Source organism: Thalassophryne amazonica, chromosome 3 (genome assembly GCF_902500255.1).
Source record: "Thalassophryne amazonica chromosome 3, fThaAma1.1, whole genome shotgun sequence".
Classification (NCBI taxonomy): Eukaryota; Metazoa; Chordata; class Actinopteri; order Batrachoidiformes; family Batrachoididae; genus Thalassophryne; species Thalassophryne amazonica.
The window spans coordinates 56,027,872-56,048,922 of NC_047105.1; the positions used below are offsets into that span (position 1 = coordinate 56,027,872).

General features: G+C 40.3%; 2 protein-coding genes across 4 annotated transcripts in view; one reads left to right on the plus strand and one right to left on the minus strand.

Moving 5' to 3' along the window:
• On the minus strand, window positions 1-16,216 carry rrp9 (ribosomal RNA processing 9, U3 small nucleolar RNA binding protein). Its single transcript, XM_034166363.1, has 15 exons — window positions 16,004-16,216; window positions 15,791-15,891; window positions 11,381-11,493; window positions 11,225-11,292; window positions 11,070-11,111; window positions 10,834-10,960; window positions 10,614-10,738; window positions 10,424-10,516; window positions 10,256-10,356; window positions 10,032-10,166; window positions 7,753-7,815; window positions 7,499-7,644; window positions 7,260-7,339; window positions 6,035-6,108; window positions 1-135 (listed from the first exon to the last, which is right to left on the minus strand). Exons 1-15 carry the CDS (start codon window positions 16,082-16,084, stop codon window positions 33-35), a joined length of 1,452 nt encoding a protein of 483 aa, XP_034022254.1. The 5' UTR covers window positions 16,085-16,216; the 3' UTR covers window positions 1-32.
• Window positions 6,033-21,051, plus strand: part of LOC117506770 — a 24,466-nt gene continuing 9,447 nt past the window's right edge. The window contains exons 1-3 of one of the 3 annotated variants that reach the window (XM_034166365.1): window positions 6,033-6,044; window positions 9,084-9,085; window positions 16,556-16,674. The gene's annotated coding sequence lies outside the window, so the exon portion shown is untranslated. Of the gene's footprint in view, window positions 6,045-9,083; window positions 9,086-16,533; window positions 16,675-21,051 lie in introns of those variants that run through there. The other 2 variants (XM_034166366.1, XM_034166364.1) reach the window with 2 other exon arrangements.

A 21,051-nucleotide genomic window follows, 5' to 3' on the forward strand; every position in this document is an offset into this window, starting at 1 on the left:
TGTATATATTTTTTTAATACACACAAAGTCCACTACTCTGTAATCTTGTTTTCCTCTGGATTTGTAATCTTCCTTTTAAGAGGAATAATGTAGAGTCCATTCTTGGCCTCTCTCAGTCGCCACCATCGGCCCAACCTGCAGAACACAAAGAGCAGCAGACTGAAACATCACAATTAAATCTCTAAGAATACACACGGACAATGAGAAACGCATTGTCTTACAATTACAGTTTTTACAGTGATGTGGAAGCTTTCAAAGGGACTCATCAAAATGGCACTTAAACTGTGCTAATCTATATACACATTGACATATAAAAACTACACGTGTGTGTGCAGAGCAACCTCAAACTGAACAATTATCCTGCACAGTTTCTGAATTACACTGACAGAAAATGCGTGTTTCATTCTGTAAAAAAACAAAAACAAACAACAACAAAAAAAAAAACACTAGCTCTCAAATTTCAGACCTGTACAGGGCAGGTGTTTGAGCATTTTCACAATATTCTATTGCTGCACGCTGAAAAGCAAGATTTATCTGATAATTAAAAGCAAAAATACATTTCATAATGCAAATTATGTTGTTGCCTTCAATCAAATGTTGTCTTCCCACTTGTGAAAATTATTTCATCGCCATCTGCTACAGGAAAATTGAAAATGACATTTTCTCTGGTGACATTGACAGCTAAACACTGCCATCTAGTGGACAATCTGTTGTCACCAGGGATAAAAGCAACAAGAAATTGTCACTGATTTTTTTCCCTCACAGCCAAATCAAAAGCTGTTCACCATCTACCTGTACAGAAACCTTTTTGTGATCACGTCCTAGAGTTTAAGGTAAAACAAAGTGGAGAGAGCTAAGAAAACAGAAAATTATTCTCCTGCTGAACAAGATTATATTTCTCTCACAATCCATTGTTGCTCTTTTCTAATGCGGCATCATATTATAGAAAGACTTTAACCTAGACTAGCGCATTGCCCGTGGAGATCCAAGGGCTCTAGATTGAGTAATGTTTGTAAAATAGGTAGCTGACATTTTTTAAGCATGGTAATAAATTATGCAAAGTTTCTAATGTTAATTTACTGTCTTAATATATTTATAATTTATTTAATTTCTTATCATATGCACCCAATTCTCATTACTAATATCAGTATTACTATTATTACTTAGATTTTGTCATTAGATTTTTAAATGGACCACAATGGAAATAAGTATTTTCACTTTGTTGTGTAATTCATGTATTTTTAACGTATTGAATTTCAGTTTATTACATTTTTATATAGCACCAAATCACAACAAAGCTGCCTCAAGGTGCGTCGCACGATTAAGGTCTAATTTTACCAACCCTACAGCAAGCATATAGGTGGCAGTGGTGAGAAAACCTTCTTCAGATGATATTAAGGAAGAAATCTCAAGCAGATCAGACTCAGAGGGGTGACCCACTGCTTAGGTCAGTCTAACAGTTACAAGGTTTTTACAAAGCTGAATCTGATGCAGATGGAAAAGCGCTATATAAATGCAGTCCATTTACCACTTAAGAAACAGAATAACCAAAACATCTGCTGCATCAGCTTCAGGCATGACATCTCGCATTCAGTCCAGCATCTTGTTATCCACAGATGCCACTCCTGTGCATTGCCCTCTGCACCTCAGACAGAGAAAAAGAGCAGAGTCAGTCAGCCAGAAAAAAACACCCCTAAGATATAATTCATCAGCATTAAAGCAACAGTAAAGCAGAGAAAATACTAAGGTGATCGTGGGCCGCTAGTCCTAAGCTTCACTAACAGACCCAGAATTTAGATAAAGTTGAGGCAGAGATCTGTTCCGTTACTAATAAATTTAATTTAAAAGGACAGGAAGCATAGTTCCATATTACACCAGTATGCTAGCCATACGAGAGGGAGAATAAATGCGTCTCAAGGCTGGACTTGAAAGTCTCCATAGAATCTGACTGTTTTATCTCCATAGGGAGATCATTCCAGAAGAAAGGGGCACAATAAGAGAAGGCTCTGTGGCCTGTAGACTTTTATTCACCCGAGGGACACAAAGTTGTCCTGCTCCCTGAGAACAGAGCACGCGCCAGTAATTAGGGTTTAATTAGGTTAGCCAAGTATGGAGGTGCTACTCCATGAATAATTTTAAAGATTAATAACAGAACCTTAAAATCTGACCTCACAGAGACAGGACGCCACTGAAGAGACACCAAAAATGGTGTAATGTGGTCGAACTTTCTGCTTACTGTGTCTCTGCATCAGCCATACACAGGATAGGATGAATCCGCGCTGTATTTCACAGGTGGAAGAAAGCAATCCTTGTAATATCTCTAATGTGTAGGTCAAAGGGCAATGTGGGATCAAATATCACTCCAAGGTTCCTCACATTGTCAGTGCGATATATGACACGAGCCAAAGTTAAGCGTTAGTTGGTCAAATTGATGCCAATGTCTAGAATTGTAAACAAATAATGTCCAAGAACCACTTCAATTCATTTCATTTATATATAGCACCAAAACAACAAAGGTGCCTCAAGGTGCACAAGTAAGGTCTAACCTTACCAACACCCAGAGCAAGCACACAGGTGACAGTGGTATGGAAGAACCTCGCTTTGAGGAAGAAACCTCAAGCAGACCAGACTCAAAGGGATGAACCTGTAATTGGGCCACCATCATTTGCTTACAATTATATTATGTACTTACATTGAACTTAGCAAATAAAATCACCACTTTTAATATATAGATGATTTTACCCCCCCGGAATGGCGTGTGAGTCCAGAATGTAATTATCAATGTCCATTGTTCAGTGTTGTTAGTTAATATTCGTAGTTCCTCCAAAAATATTAGTCCTATCAACATTCTGTTTTCACGCATTCATTCTTGACCCAAAATACATAAGCATACCAAACGGCAAATGTCGGCTCTCCCCAATTTTGCTGTGATCAAAGTTATACACACACACACGCGTGCACACAAAGCTTTTTGTTTTTTCTGCATTCTGCCACAAACAGGTGCTTTTATTTTTACATACCCACAAACAGAGACTGTGGAGGAAGACATCAAACACACTACACTTGTCACTCATGGTAACGGCAACATGACACTTAACTAAACTGACTAAACCACATGAACTACAAAACCACAATAACATTTAAAAATGGTGCATTGCAGCACAGCATTTTCACAGCATTCATCCTTGACCCAAAGTACATAAGCATACCAAACGGCAAATGTCAGCTCTCCCCAGTTTCGCTGTGATCAAAGCCATACACTCACACACATAAAGAGGCCACTTGGCTAGGATAGATTAGGCTAAATAAAAATAAATTTTTGCAAGACATTTTGTGAGCTTTTTTCAGTGACTCTAATGACTTGCACTGAATGGAATCAGCCAGGGTTACACAGTCCACACAGTAGCTGCTGGTAGCCTCAAGCAGATATCTTTTGCACAGTTTAAATTTTTCTTTATCCGAAATTGATATCAAAATCTATGTTTCTTTGATAAGGCATAGATATATGGCCTTTTGGCAGCTCAACTGACGGAAATCCATCATAGCGACAGAGAACTTTAATCCCTGTGTCACACTTGACATGAACCCATGGATAAACCCATGACAAACTAACATCTAGATTTTCTTAATCTGGGACATAAAAAGTTAACAGTGATACAGTATGTGGAACATACTTAAAAAAAAACAAAAAAACAGTTTTCTGCAGACTCACAGCAGTACAATAAATGTTTAAATGTTTTCAATAGTGATTAGTAATTGTCTTGCAAATTTTACTCTACCAAGAGCATAATTTCAATATCGTCTGATGGCTGTTTCAAGTCAGTAATCATGATAGATGTGTGTCAACTGTAAGGGACAGCTCAGCTCAGTAACAGAGAACCAAAAGTGACACTCTGCCAAGCCTCCTCCAGACCAAATCCCCGGGGAATGTTGGCAAAGGACAGAACTCTACAGACGGTCAGCATGTCATCACATTAACCATAAATACTCTGTTAAAGATGATGTTTATGGTGGATTAGTTGTTCTGATGGATTCTGATTTGCTCCCAGATCCTGCCTGTGTGACAGAGGCGTGCAGGAGTCGCTGTGCCCAAGGCTAGTCAATAGCCATCACTCCCCTGACAGCCAAAGGATACTCTGGCCACAGCCTGGGTTTTAGCCGACTGGACAACGCATCCGCCCCCCATGTCGAAGATCATGAGTTTGGGTCCTCAGGGAAGTGAGTAGGAGGAGTCAATACACAACAGAACGCAGAGCAGCAGATGAGCCACTGGGACTGATCTGATGTGGGATCACCTCGCGCTACACCACATCTGAATGTGACTTGCCGACATGGAGATGTGTGCCGTGTACACTGGAGCTTTTGATCCTAAGAACTTGCTTGTGTTTATGGGGCATTTTGTGGGGGTTCCAGATGTGTCAGGGTTCTGGTGAGACATTTGGTATCAACAAAGTCATTGATTTAGTAGTGCATTCCATTTCAGCGGCACTCTGGTCTTCACCTCGTGGTTGTCCTTACACCAGTCAGTCATTGTGAATGGACAGGTGTGACATTTCCATCACTGCATGTTCTGATAAGTGTTTTTTTTTTTTTTAATTATGGGCAGCACAGTGGTTAGCACTGTTGCCTCACGGCACAAAAGTCAAGGGTTCGATTCCCAACTGTGGCCTTTCTGTTGGAGCTTGCATGTTCTCCCTGTGTTTGCGCGTTTACTCCAAGTGCTTTGGTTTCCTCCCACACTTTAAAGATATGCAGGTTAGGTGAATTGGAAACTTTATAATTGTCCAGGTCTCACTTGCAAAAGAGATCTCAATGTCAATGCGACTAACCTGGTTAAATAAAATTATATCATATATATTAGTGTGGTCAAAGCAGATGGTCACCCCACTGAGTCTGGTATGATTCAGGAGTTAACTTTGGCAATCACAGTTGTGATGTCTAGACTGCCAGGTTTAAATTCACAATTTTTTTGATTTTTCAGCTTTGCTGTCCAGTTTAAAACATACGTATGTTGGAAAAGTAACGTTCAATTATTCTGAAGTAATTAAAATAGTTACATCACTTATTGTATTCTGTAACCTATTCCACTTCAAATGTAACCCTCCCAACACAGGGGCTATCAGACGAGCCTCATTTTGTTTCTGTTGGAATTGATCCTGGGTGGGAGAGATATTTTTCTTAGAATACCTGGATCACATCTCTAGTAGTGGTTCACAAACAAGATCCTCAAGGAAAAGCAACATGCTACTTTCTCTTTTCTGCATAATAGGGGCTTGCTCTAACTAGGGATTTGATGAACATGTGATCCACGTCAACAGTTGTGGATCGAGTAGGGAGAAACAGCAGACACTGAAATATCCCACCAACAGTCCCTTAAGCCTGGTTCACACGACAGGATTTTAAAATTATCTTTTGGTTTCCAAAACCTGAGAGACCACACACGTGAAGATAAAAAAAAAAAAAAAAAAAAAATATCATGGATCTAACAGGCTTGGTTGTACAGTGTGTGGTGTTGAGCCACACGGTAAGGAGCTCAGACAGGAAATCTCGCAAAATCTCTCGAGATTAAACGTGACTTCAGAGTAAACAAACAGAGATACTTTATGGACTATTTAAAACGGGGAAAAAAAGATACAAAAAGAAAAGGTGTTCTTTAAAGGAGTGAAGACAGCACAACCACCGGACTTTCTGGTAAGTCAGAACAGCTGTTTTGATTTTATTTTCCGCTCCGTGCGTCCGTCACCTCGCTTTCTGATTGGCCGCCCATCACATTCAGCAGGCTGCGTGCTCGTTTTGGTCGGAGGACACAACATGTTGAATATCCCCGATTTGCGATCAGAGCGCTCCTGACGTCCTTCCGAGCAGGTCAGAGTGCTCTTAACACACCACAGGAATATCTGATAAGATTATCTTTAGCATCATCACAATTGTTGGGGTGTCCTTAAGATTGTCAGAAGAGGAAGATCGGGTCCGATATCGGCCTAATTATCCTGCTGTGTGAACCTGGCCATAGAAATGAATTCACCAATGTTACCTGTGCTCTTGTCCAACTCCTGCCACCAAAAACTGTCCAGAGCTTGAAAACTTTAGGCTGTTGATGAAACCAGACTAGGAGACAAAATATGGAAAAACTCACATTAACAAAATTATTAATCATGTGCCATAATGAAAAAATACTCAGAAACTGTTGTGTATACACCAAATATAATTAGCTGGAAAACACCAATGAAGGAAATTTCCAGTTTCATGTCCCCAGTAAAATGTAGTACAGGGTTCCTGTACTACATACACATGTAAGTATGTGTGGGTGTGTGCGCGTACACAGTTAAGTATCCCCTCCAATTTGATAGTTGACTCAAAAATGAAAGGTTTTTTTTTTTAAACATTTCCAAATAAAATGGGCATGTAGCAAGGACAAATGGAGTAAGAGCTGATGACATTTGATGCACCAGCACAATAGAAAAAACTTTGTTTTGCTCATCTTATACACATCAGGGATGGTTGGGGAGGAGTGCTTGAAAGGAAGCCAGTCTTACCGACCGAACGGTCTCCCCTAAAACTCGTTTCGCCCTGTCTTCACTGCGCATGCGTCATTAGCCGCGGTTCACGGATTAACACCTCGTTTCTGCTTCAAACTGCACTCCAGTCATCACGTATCTCAGCAACAGATATCTGAAGCTTTTGTACAACAATCATTTCCATATAAATTCAGCATTACTTCATCAGAAAAGATGGAAGAAGCGATCAGCGCACTGCAGCTACATGAGCTGCTAGCTGATACGTTCACTGGACATTGGTCATTTCAAAGCGTCACAGATTTCACAGAGTTTCTGCTTAAAACGGCCTCGTTTCTACTTAAAACTGTCTTTAGAATGATTTAAGAGATCTTATCTTTATCATCTGATGGTTAATAATCCCATTAATCCATTTGATCACTTTGGGTGAAGAGACTCCGTCTTAGATGTGCTGCTGTGGTCCCAAATAACGCATGTGTGCAGTGAAGGCAGGTGGACCCATTTTTTTTGGGGGGGGGGGGGGGGGGGGGAGAATTCTGTCTGTGCCACCGATGTGGCACCAAAACAGTCACAAGTCCACACAACTGTATTGAAGGAATTTTTTTTTTTTTTTTTTTTTTTTTTATGAATTTAGTGGACACTTTTCATTTTCAACATGTGTGGGGTTTTTGAATGTAGCTTGAAAAGAATTTGTCAGGTTCATCATTTCCACAAAGCAGGTCTGGTGGCCACCCAGTAACTCACCACAGGTAAACTGAAAAGTGGCTCCAGCCCCCGGTAGTTATGGCCACACCTCCACAGCTGCACCTGGGAATTGTGGGAACCTGAAAGAAAACATTGCTTCCGGTAAGTCTCAGGTCAACATAAACGTATCAGATGCTGAGCTTTCAGATGACTAACACTGACATTTAATAAACAATTCTTCAACGTGGTGTGTGTGTGTGTTGTGTGTGTGTGTGTGACAGTGTCACAGCTAGAGGCACCTGAAGCTACAGTATCAGAGTTGTGAAGCGCTGCAACCGATGTTATCCAATGAGGCTGTTCCAGCCCTCCATCACCATGGCAACCGTGAGCCTGCTTCACGGTGGTGAGAGGCTTTTTCTTGTTGACACTCCAAAGACACACCGAGCTGCAAATAGAGTTAAATGAGAGAAGGAACAACAAACAAATAAAACTGTAAACGCAGAGACATGCCGGGAAATCTGTAGTTCGGACAAAATGACAACTGGTCTCTCACCCATCATCGGCTCCCGTTACCAGGTGCTCCTCGTTAATGAGCTGAATACAGTCAATCGAACCCCTGGAGGAAAATAATTCCAGGCAATGTCAAAATTAACAGATGACAGGATGGTTCATCTGAACAGTAGGAAATGACATTGTCATTTCTCCACAAATCAGACAGAAAGCATTATAAAAAAAATGTATGCAAATAGTACACATGGGAGCGGGGGGTGGGGGTGGGTACTGACTCTACTGGATAACAACACCGTCATGAAGCTGAATCCTTTTCATTCCGGCTGGAACTAACCATTTTCATAACCAATTAATTATATCCAGTTCACTGCCAGATACGAGTAAAGCAGACGGCAAAACCAGGAAATAGTCACATACGAAGGAGCTGAATTCCTGAAGTCAAAAAATTTGGATATTTAAATAAAATAAGAAAGTATGAGGAATTACAATATATGCTGTATTAAGTACTATATTTAAATGCATAATGGGTCTCGTGCATTTCATATGTGTGTGGGGTCATAAGTATTTGGACAGTGCCAGATTTCATCTCTGTGGACCACCGCCACAATAGTCTGAGGTATCAAGGTATGGCAGTAGTATACAAGTCAACTTTAATTCAAAAAACTGAATACAAATATTGCATTAACCTTTAAGGAATGACAGCCATTTAGACTTTATACAAACTTCATTTATAGAGGACAAAAGTAACAACCAGAAATATAAAAATTATTGTGAGTACTTGGAAGAGTTTGGGGGGGGGGGGATTGGAAAAATGTGTCAAGTAAAGAATCCATGTAAATGAAGGGGGCAGCCATCCAGGGAGTTAAAAGCAACAAAATAACACCAAAACCTATCTGGTAACTGTTGTGTACGTCAAACAGTCCCTACAGAAATATGTATTGTGAGCCACCACAAAGTACATGAATGCATTATTAGTTGGACTATGCAAATTTAAGTAGATCCTGACCGAAACAGGATTTTTAAAGGTGATATGCTTTGCGCCATGCGGCACCACCACCGCTCCTCTTTCCATGACAAAAACTCCTGTAACAGTGGAATGTGCCGTTCCTTTCTAAATTGGACGCTGTCTTGATCCGGTATGTCGTCTGACTAGCACAGGAATTGTGAAAAGACGTGGACATCAGCACTTTTTCAGCACATTAAGACAGATTTGAGGAGGAGTTCCGCGCGTCGTGGTGGAGCCGCATGGTGCAAAGCAACACCGTGATGAAGCCTTCCAGGACATGTTGGGGCATGTCTAGCTCTTGCACAATCACAATCGGATAATCACACGACTGAAAAGCAACCGGAATCCATCTGAAAGCCATCTCCAAGCCGTCCTGTGAGGCCAACACCGAGGTGGTTTTGTCCCGCGTAATGAACGGCTCCGTGGCGCGTCCCTCCGCTTTTCTTTCCATGAAAAAAACTCCTGTAACAGTGGAATGTGCCAAAAAAGTGCTGATATCCATGCCTTCTGCCTTTTTGTGAAAGTCAGACAAGGTCCCGGATCAACAAAGCCTTCACGTTGGTGATCTGGTTGTTTCAGCGGGGTCTGAGCATGTCGATTGGCACTGGGAGCGCGCTGCGTTCTCAGCAGTTGTGGGCCGTCCTTAAAGCGGCAGTAACACTCCTTAATCTGTATAATCCCCATAAAATCGTCCCTGAAAGCCATATTAATTTTCCGAACGGTGTCCACCTGGAGGTCTCTCACAGTTTCTGGAAAACAATTGATGCAGCAAAGCTCCAAATCGTTCAGACATTTATTTGCAATAAAAAAACGACAAGAGGGTGGCCCACTGTTCATACAAAGCCTGCTCACAGGCGAATGACGCAACCGACAGGCGTGAAAAAACTCACGCATGCGCACGAAGGTTCAAGCTTGTCTGATGCAATCACACGTGATTCAAATCCATATGGTTTTTGAAAAAAATAAAAAGGTCCGATACTTTTCTAACAGACCTCGTATCGTCTGATTATACTGGCTTGCTGATTCAGATGGGCTCTACTTTTAAGGCTTTGAAAAACAGCGTGCGTTCACTTAGAACGCAGGTAATTTGATACTCAGGCATTTCTGTTTCAGCAGATACAACACAAATGCCAAAGGTGAGCAGAACACACATGAATGGACGTTACACACATTTTATGACCGAGGATGTTTAAAAACTAAACATACACAAAAAGAAACCACACCCAACCATCCTCACACATGCCACGTTACTTTCAAGATGGTCTAACTCAGATCAGCGTTTCCTGAAGGGCTGTATTGTTGGGGCAGTGACTTACTCGTGTCCATGAAACACCAGCTGAGACTCCTCTGCGATCTTCCACACTCTCACCGTGCGATCTCGCCCTCCTGCAGTCACACATCGCTCACGGCTCAGACAATCCAGGCCCGTGATGGCATCCTGATGCCCAAAGCTGCAAAGACATAAAATGCGAGTAAGATTCATGTATTTCAGACTAACCTGTGTCTTGGTGACATGAAAACATTCTGAGCAGTCACTCACAGAGTTTCCACATATGCATTCTCAGCCACATTCCACACTTTGACTGAACGATCGTGAGAAGCGCTGTACAGGTCATGGCTTCCCTTCCTGAATGAAAGGCCCTGTGAATAAAACCTAAACTGTAAAGACAATCATCAGACTTTATGGATACAGGAAACACAAACGTACCGACACGGGGCCTTTATGTCCTGTGAATTTATAGAGGTGTGTGCACGTCTCTGCCTCCCAAATCATGATCAGTTTGTTCATGTCTCCAGTCGCCTAAAACAGTGTTGAGAAAAAGGATCTTTTCACAAAAGAGTTGACAACATATGTTAAACTTGTCTGTTTTGAAAAACAGTCAAAAAGCAGCTCTTACCAAATATTTTCCATCTGAAGATATGGCCATACACAAAATATGAGCTGTGTGTCCGATGTGGCGATCCTCTGTACCTTTCCTCCCACCAGCTATTTTGTGCAACTTCCTCCCACTCTCAACATCCCCTGAAGACATAATAAACAAAATAACCACAAGAGCTATCACATGTCAAAGATCTTCAACACAGCAACGGCTGTTCACAACTCCACTGTGGACCAACATTTGATGATGGAGCAGTCCTTAGCAGCAGAAAAGATGCACTTGTCGTTGGGAGTGATGACCAGACATGTAATTGGAAGTTTGTGTCCTCTTAACACCCTGACCTCTGAAGCATCAGGAGTGATGAGCTAAAAGCCAAAATCAAAATACAACTCGTCATTTTCTTTAATTCTACAACTATAAAGACCAAGGGCATGCAATTGAGATGAAAGCAAAACAAACAAACAAAAAACTTACATCTTTGGCAATTAATCTCTGGAGTTTCCCTTTCAGTTCCAGCTGACATGGAAAACAGAGTAACATAAGGATCACATAGTGCAACACATCTTAAAATTCAGTCACAAACAAGTGACAGCGTTGACAGATATGATAGACAGAAGACTTTTTTTTACCACTTCTTCTTGCAGTCTTCCAGCAACAAGATCAGTCTCAAAAGCATCTTCTTCAGCTTTCTTTTCCTCTGATGAAAGCAGGTCTCAGAATTACAACCTCAGACTACACATAGATCTGAATGATGCTTCTCCACACACACGATAATACAGACTTACCTTCTTCTTTTAATTGTTCAAGGTAAAGTTTAGCTAATCTGAGCTTCTTCTCCTGAGGAGTTTCCTCATATACATCTTCTTCTTTGGCCTGTCGTTTCTTTGGCACTGCAGAGCTGAAAGAGGGAGCAGGGAAAAAAAAAACTGAGGGGAAACTGGTTCACATGGTTTTGAAGAAACCAACTTTTTCTTTAAAAAGGTACAAACCCATAGAGATGTGCTAACCTGAAGTTCGGTAAAAAGTAATGCAAACAAAAACAAAAAAGCAGTACTAATCCGACTTGTTTTTCCTTCAGGAATTGAAGCTTCCGAGTTTTGCATTTGATGTCTTTTGGTTTCCTGTTTATGTGCTAAGGAAATTAAAATCCAAATTATCAAAACTTTGGAGTGTCCAACATTTTTACAGAATTGTACAAATTTAATTCAAAATTATTAATTTCTATATCGCCAACTCACGATGAAATCGCCTCAAGGCACTTTACACAACACAATACCGAAAACAGAGAAAACAACAACAAAAATAATATGCATATGTTGCGGACATGAATAAAGCTCGTCAACATCTCACCATGTCATTTAGGTCCTGCAGACTTTATTTTGAGTAAATGCTTCAGGGGAGCATTAGCATAGCAAAAACCTTTCAGCTTATTGGGGGGCTCCAACCCCCCAGACCCCCACCTTTTTAACCATTTTCCTTATTTTGCCTTTCAGCTTCTGGAGGGGCTCTGCTCCCCATACTCCCCACCTTTAAGCATTTTTCTTTTTTTGCTTTTCAGTTGACCCCCCCTAGATTACAGCCCTCTTAACTCCCTGCCACTTTAAGCATTTTTTTAAATGTATATGTAAATTAATATTCAAAGTTTTCAACTAGTTGACAGTAGGGCTGTACAATATGGTCAAATTTTCATATCTCAATATTGTCATATAAATTGTCATGTAACTGTTACTTATATACATGCTGTCCATATTCTTGAGCCGCTTAGGTGGGTAGGGAGAGTTCCCATGGGATAAAAAAGCTTTTCAACCTACCATCCCTGGTTCTCAAGACCAGGCACCTAAGTGGCTCTACTCTTTTTTTTTTTAAAGATATTTAGGTGTACCTTAGTAAACACAAGTAGAATTTGGAATTTCACACACTTAAATTTGTTTATGCCATTTTAAATACAAGAAATACAAAAAAGAATAAAAATTTCTAAAATTTTCTTCCTCAAACTCAAACTGAAAGCAAATCTCTAAAACTTGATAAAACCTGTAAATAATAATCAGTTTTATTGCCAGTTTTCTTTAGACAAGTCAGGGGATGGAAATATGAACATTTCCAAGTCACTGAATATGTCTGGTACTTTATTTACATCAATTATGAAGAAATACAAAAGTTTCTTTCACCAAAACATCAAATCTAGGCTTTCATCTCAAATGTACTTTCTGTCAAATTGTAGCTGAACTTTCAGGTCTTCTTTTTAAGAAAATCCTCCTCTACACCACTTCATCAGGAAGCTGGATTTGATATTTTTAATTAATTTACATCAAGTGTTCCAATACCTTTGAGGGCAATTGAGAAACACTGAGGAGCAGCATCTTACATCTCATATATACACTGGGGTAAAAAAGTATTTAGTCAGCCCTTGATTGTGCAAGTTCTCTGACTTAGACCGATGAGAGAGGTCTGTAATTTTCATCATAGGTACAGTTCAACTATGAGAGACAAAATAATGGAAAAAAAAATCCAGGAAATTAAGTTGTAGGATTTTTAAAGAATTTATTTGTAGAATATGGTGGAAAATAAGTATTTGGTCACCCACAAACAAGCAAGATTTCTGGCTCTCTCAGACCTGTAACTTCTTTAAGAACCTCTTCCATCCTCCACTCGTTACTTGTATTAATGGCATCTGTTGGAACTCATTATTTGTATAAAATACACCTGTCCACAGCCTTCAACTGTCAGACTCCAAACTCAACCATGGCCAAGACCAAAGAAAGAACATTGTAGATGTGCACCAGGCTGGGAAGAGTGAATCTACAATAGGCAAGCAGGTTGGTGTGAAAAAAATCAACTGTGGGAGCAATTGTAAGAAAATGGAACACATACAAGACCATTGATAATCTCCCTCAATCTGGGGCTCCACGCAAGATCTCATCCTGTGGGGTCAAAATGATCATAAGAACGGTGAACAAAAATCCTAGAACTACACAGAGGGACCTGATGAATGACCTGCAGAGAGCTGGGACCAAAGTAACAAAAGCTACACACTACGCAAAGAGGGACTGAAATTCTGCAGTGCCAGGCGTGTCCCCCTGCTTAAGCCAGTACATGTCCAGGCCTGTCTAAAGTTTGCCAGAGAGCATATGGATGATGCAGAAGAAGACTGGGAGAACATCATGTGGTTAGATGAAACCAAAATAGAACTTTTTGGTAAAAACTCAACTCATTGTGTTTGGAGGAAGAAGAATGCCGAGTTGCATTCCAAGAACACCATACCTACTGTGAAGCATGGGGGTGGAAACATCATGCTTTGGAGCTGTTTTTCTGCAAAGGGGACAGGACGACTGATCCGTGTTAAGGGAAGAATGAACAGGGCCATGTATCATGAGATTTTATGCCAAAACCTCCTTCCATCAGTGACAGCGTTGAAGATGCAACATGGCTGGGTCTTCCAGCATGACAATAATACCAAAGACACTGCTCAGGCAACAAAGGAATGGCTCTGTAAAAAGCATTTCATGGTCCTGGAGTGGCCAAGCCAGTCTTCAGACGTCAACCCCATAGAAAATTTGTTGAGGGAGTTGAAAGTCCATGTTGCCCAGTGACAGCCCCAAAACATCACTGCTCTAGAGGAGATCCGCATGGAGGAATGGGCCAAAATGCCAGCTACAGTGTGTGCAAACCCGGTGAAGACTTACAGGAAACATTTGACCTCTGTCATTGCCAATAAAGATTATGTTACAAAGTACTGAGCTGAACTTTTGTTACTGAACAAATACTTATTTTCCACCATAATTTACAAATAAATTATTTAAAAATCCTACAATGTGATTTCCTTGATTTTTCCCCCTCATTTTGTCTCTCACAGTTGACGTGTTCCTATGATAAAAATTACAGACCTCTCTCATCTTTGTAAGTAGGAGAACTTGCACAATCAGGTACTGACTAAATACTTTTTACCCCACTCTAGTGCAGCAGCTAAGAGAATATTTAGAGTGGAATCCTGCATTTTTTATTTATTTGTCTGTCAGCAGGATTACATCATAACTACTGCACAGATTTTGGCAAAATTTTCACCACAGATAGACATTAGGCCATGGAAGACTCCATTAAATTTTGGAGGTGATGAGGATCTGGATCAAGATTTCACTTTATATAGGCTTTGAGGGATTATGTCAAAACTACTTCATGGATTCTCAGCAAATTACAAAAAAAAAAAAAGAAAAAAAAAAAAAAGAGTTAGATTCAATGACGCTTGTCCATATGATTAGAGCATGATCTATTCTCACAGTTGAGTACACATCACTTCTGGTGTCGTCGACCGAATGGTCCCCCCCCTAAAAATTGATCCGCCCTGCCTTCACTGCACATGCACCTGACTCTCTACATCCAAAGCGATCAAAGTGAATAATGTGATTATTAACCATCAGATGACAAATTAAAACCTCTTAAATCATTCTAAAGTCAGGTTTAACCAGAAACAACGCGACAATCACCTCATTTTGCTACTAACGCTCTGAAATGATGTACGTGCTGCTGCTGCACTCTGATCAGACCTGTGTTTTATTATGAAATAATGCTAAATTTATGTGGAAATGATTGTTGTACAAAAGCTTAAGATATCTGTCGCTGAGACAGATGATGACTGGAGAAACGAGGTGAAAATCAGCAACTCATTGCTCACGCTCAGAAATGACTCCGCTGATGCTCCAAAATGACGCATCGCATTGAAGGCAGGGCGGCCAGATTTATTTATTTATTTTTGGGGGGGGGGGGGACTGTTTGGTCGCCGACACCGGCAAAAATTACATGAGAATTCTTACTTGGTGTAAACGTGCTCGGGCTGTATGCTTTTCAACTGAAATCAGCTGGTGTTGTATTGTGTCTAGCTTGATTTGTTGGCCAGCTGAAGGTCTACAACTATCTAGAATGATGAGATTTATTCACCAAGTTGAGGCTGGAGTTGTCAATAAAGCTAATTTAATGGACAATGGTTCATTTCACGACTTTGTAAAGTGACCAAATTGTATGTATTTTTACCGAGTTCGGCAATGTTTTCACTAAGTGAAAAAATGACCACCAGGGGGCGCTGCCGAATCATCGCCTATGAGAATTCGTACTCCCAGCAGGCAGGTAACCAAATACAAATCACCTTTCTGCCGCCGTACGTCCTATGACCCTTAACTGGAGTAAATGGATGGATGAATCACCTTTCTGTCTCAGAGTCGCTGGAAATCTCTTCATTGTATTTAGAGGAGAGTTTCTTGGCTCGTAGTTTGGTCTTTCCCCCTGAATCCACATTCGTTTGCGGCTGCAAAAGTAACATGGCAGATAAAAAGAAGTGAAAACCAGACTGTGACGAAAGAAAGCACAAATCTGCTGGTGCGATTAGCCACAGAGCTAACAGTTAACTGATCGCTTACCGTCCGTTTCGACAAAGCCGCATCTTTACCTCTTTTAGCTAATTTGCCCTTATCCTTTGTCTTTATGAAGAAAGAAGACATGGTTTAAAAAAAACGCAAACAAATCTTCAGAAAAAAATGTAGCCGGTTGAGCGACAACTTTCATGTACACAGAACCCACATGGATGCACGCCAACCAACCTAGGCATAACGCGCGTGCTATGAAGAAAAAATTCTATTGGTAAAAATCCGCCGCTACTCAATAAAGTCCCGCCTTCTTTGGAAGACTGGTATCGGATTGGTCAAATGGGCTATCAGTGTAAAAACACCCTGCATTTCCATTGGAGAATTCAGAGCAGGAAATAGTACTGAGACAAAATACTTCCCTCGGGGAAGAAGTTTTCAAAGCTTTGTTCCGTAGGTAATTGTAAAAAAAGTAATTACGCTTCACATTAGTCTCATATTTCATCGTAACACTCATTATAAAAGACACGCAGATAAGCCATATTTTACGCGTATTTAATCGGAAACTTTTTGCGTGCCTATGAAAAAAATGAGCCGCAATTGTGACAGGATCTATGTACTGCACTACTGCAGTACTACTAGTACTACTTCCTTTAGTACGCAGTATTTCCATTTAGTGCGCCGTCTTTTGTCGTGTGTGCGTGTTTGACTTGGATCTGAACAACCAGGTGAGGCTGACACGTAAAATGGGATTTGTTAAAATCACGGGCTTTTAAATTGAATAATTGTTATTATTATTATTATTATTATTAGTTATTACCAGGAGCAGCTGTTCTCAGAGCTGCTTGGAGTCTCTGCGATATCAAGCAACTTTTGGCAAATTTATGTGACTGCAAAATTTACACTCCAAAGTTTTACTTGATTTTCTTGTACAATGTGTAAGGTGTTTACAAAAAAAAAAAAAAAAAAAAAATTCTACAGTTTAAGTCGATGGAAAAATCAGATGTTTGGTTGTATATATTTATAATACAAAAATAAATAAAGCACTGTGGTATTGTTATCTGCGCTGGCAACAGTGTAGGGCTCCTCCAGCAAAAAATGTAGATGAGTGGGAGAGTGAGAGAGTGAGTCCGCCTCAGCCAGTTTAGAGAGTGAATAACTTAAAAACAATAAATGCTATAATTTGGTAACTCACCATATTAAAATAACATTATTATGATGACAAATATTTTGTATTCATGTGGTTAATTTTGATGCACCATATCGATCAAAAGAGCAACTTTGTTTTGCTTATGTACAGGGCTCTGAAAACTCCACGGATCCGTGGAATTCTGCGGATTTCGTCATGGGTGTGTGTGTGTGTGGGCAGGGGGTGTGTGTTAGTGTAATCTGTAACCGTGATCGTCACCGAGTTTTTAAAATGCCTATTGCAAAGCGTTCTTTTTTTACAACATCGTACAAGTTTTGTGTCCGCGGATCCACGGAAGTCCGCGGAGTAAAATGCTTCACTCAAAGCGTGGTTGTTACGACAGTTGTTGTAAAGTGGGATCTGGTTGGTTGCTACAGTGATGCTGAATGCCTGCAACAAGATGCTGTTCTTAATCTTAAAGTAGCATGTGGACATCGCATACTTTTAGAGCTATCAACTTTTTAAAAGAAGAATTTGGCAGTATATCTGTTGCGGAGCAACGTCGGACAGAGGGAAGATGGCGAGAAAGTCAGTTTGAAAAAGTCTGATGAGGAATCAAGAATCCGTCAAATTGGCATCAAAGTCGTCTTCATGAACACATCTGAAAGATAAAAGAAACTCGAAAAAGCTCATTGCATCTTGTGCCATCAGGACGTTAAGTGTGGTAAGAATTTTCATCTCCCTGGAAAATAAACATTGTGCTTTTCAAACAGGATTTCAGACAGGATTATGTGACTTTTTTTTTATTAACGTAGACTTTCTTTCATTGGAAAAGACATTGTGGCTTTTAATGGATTTACAGTAATTCACACAAGAATATGTGACTTTTTTTACTATAAGGCCGTGGCTACGGGTACGGACCCGTATCTACAGAGACCGTTCTAAAGATACCGAGGGTGTCTTACCGACCAATCAGAATGTGCAAATATGTCTGTACCTGTACAATATGCGGCTAAAGGTCCAGCAAGGTTTCAAAACTCATCTGTACATTGGGCCTCATGTATCAAAGTTGCGCACTTGTGGCGTAAATTTACGGTATAAATTTGAAGTACACCAAAGTTGCCGTGACATGTATCAAGCAGTGCGCACCTGCCCATTTCCGGCGTACGCCTGACGTGATCTTGATAAATGCGGCGGGTGAAAACAATCATAATTATAATAAACGCCCATAAATATGCAGACTCCTCTTCCGACACACCCTCATTTTACGACATGGAAGCCAGGAAGACGGCAAAGAAAAAGAACTCCACCAATCACGATGCATGCCAATAGAGCGTCAAAAGCGGCCGTCGTATCAGTTGTTTTGTAGTATAATCAAAAAAGTGTTACAGTGGTCCCTCGTTTATCGCGGGAGTTACATTCTAAAAATAGCCCATAATACGCAAAACCGCGACGTAGTCAGCGTTATTTTTACAATTATTATAGACGTTTTAAAGCTGTAAAACCCCTGTAAAACCACATTATACACTTTCACAATCAGGCATGAACATTTCCTCACTTTTCTCTCATGTGTAAACACTCTCAAAGTTCAAACCTTAGTAGAAAAATAAGACCAAACTGTTTTCAGGCCCAAACATTTGTTTGAGAAATAAAAATAGAACGTTTTCCTATAAATAATTATGATGGCTTTTAGAACTAACAAATTTAATTTTAATGATCAACGTACGAGGTTGGACACATAAGAATTTATTAATAGTGACTGACCAACAGATCGCGCCTCTTCGTCCTGGCGCTGCGCCTTTTTCCACTCACACCTCACTGCAGCAGGTGTCTGTTTCCGTGTGACAAACACAGTTATGAGTAGTTGTTGGCGCTCTTTTTTCATCTGGGCGAGAAGATTCTTATACACGCAGACCACAATGCACTGTAAAAAAAGCATGCAAAATTGGACTAAAAACTCCGCGAAACGGCGAGGCCGCGAAAGGTGAACCGCGTTATAGCGAGGGACCACTGTATTCTCTTTTCACATGTCAGTAATTCTTGACGTGGATATTTGCTCGCTCAATTAATAAGACACGCCTAATTTGTCAGATTTCTTTATTTTTAAAATGTATTTCTTTATTTATTTTATTGTGACAAACGAATGGAGACGACAAAACCTGATTGCAGCAGGGCGAATGACAACACTACAGTTGTAATTATCAATTTCATTGTCTAAAATGATCACACCACATAAAGTTAAGCTCAGCGCTGCTCTGGCTCCAGGCTCTGGAGAAAAAGGCGAGCAGCGCTTTCTTTGCGGTCAGCGCTGTAGCCACGGATCATGCTCGATAGACCAGCAATCCTGCAAAAGCGGGATTTGTATAGATTATTATGTAGTATAATCAGGAAAGTGTTATTTATGTAACATATGCATTGATTTGTATAATGGCACTGTTTATCATGTTGATCATCTTCATTTCTATGTGGATTCCGGTGCTGGTTCATTTTGGTGTATAATTTACGTCACCTCTCGACCTGGTGTATATTTTCAGCGCAGCGTACGCCAACGACCACATTGATAAATGCCAAGTAGCGCAGCCGTTTTGGCGTACACCCCATATACGCTCAAATATCGCCGTACGCACGTTGATGCATGAGGCCCATTGTCCGTATCTTCAGTGAACACCGTTCTAAAGATACGGAGGGTGTCCCGTACCCGTACCATATGCGGCTAAAGGTCCGGCAAGGCTTCAAAACTCATCCTTACGTTGTCCGTATCTTCAGTGAACCTCGGTCCACACCTTTAGCAGTCCCGCAGAAGATACGGATGTATGTACCCGTAGCCACTTCGTTGCTATAAAGTATGTTAATGATATTTTACCATGATTTTCAAAATGTTCTACAAGCTTCAGCTGTGGTTTTTGAAACGCTTTAACAGTCTTTTCAGTCTTCATGAACATCATGTAGTTTAAATGTTCTGAGTCAATGAATAATTTGGTTTACAGTTAAAAGGAAAATCATTCCGGGTCCTACTTCCACGTCATATTCTGTTATTTCAACATTATCATTGACAGGTCAAATGAAAGGTTGAATATAGGATCATTTAAATGTGTGTTTCTTTTGAGATTTTTCTTCCAGGAGATCCTGAAAATGTATCATTAGATACAAATAGACCCCCAGGCCCCCTGCACATTTTCCTTGGATACTTTGCACACTGGCAAGAGGCTAACAAACTAATGTTTGCCTCTTGCTAGATGGTTAGTGGATGCTGGATGATTGATCAATAATTACAAATACAACCCCTGGCAAAAATTATGGAATCACCGGCCTCAGAGGATGTTCATTCAGTTGTTTAATTTTGTAGAAAAAAAGCAGATCACAGACATGACACAAAACTAAAGTCATTTCAAATGGCAACTTTCTGGCTTTAAGAAACACTATAAGAAATCAAGAAAAAAGATTGTGGCAGTCAGTAACGGTTACTTTTTTAGACCAAGCAGAGGAAAAAAATATGGAATCACTCAATTCTGAGGAAAAAATTATGTAATCACCCTGTAAATTTTCATCCCCCAAATTAACACCTGCATCAAATCAGATCTGCTCATTGACATTGACCCTATGCCATGACATTGACCCTATGTGTCTTTTTGCAAGGAATGTTTTTGCAGTTTTTGCTCTATGGCAAGATGCATTATCATCTTGAAAAATGATTTCATCATCCCCAAACATCCTTTCAATTGTCCAAAATATCAACATAAACTTGTGCATTTATTGATGTTGTAATGACAGCCATCTCCCCAGTGCCTTTACCTGACATGTAGCCCCATATCATCAATGACTGTGGAAATTTACATGTTCTCTTTAGGCAGTCATCTTTATATATCTCATTGGAAAGGCACCAAACAAAAGTTTCAGCATCATTACCTTGCCCAATGCAGATTCGAGATTCATCACTGAATATGACTTTCATCCAGTCATCCACATTCCACAATTG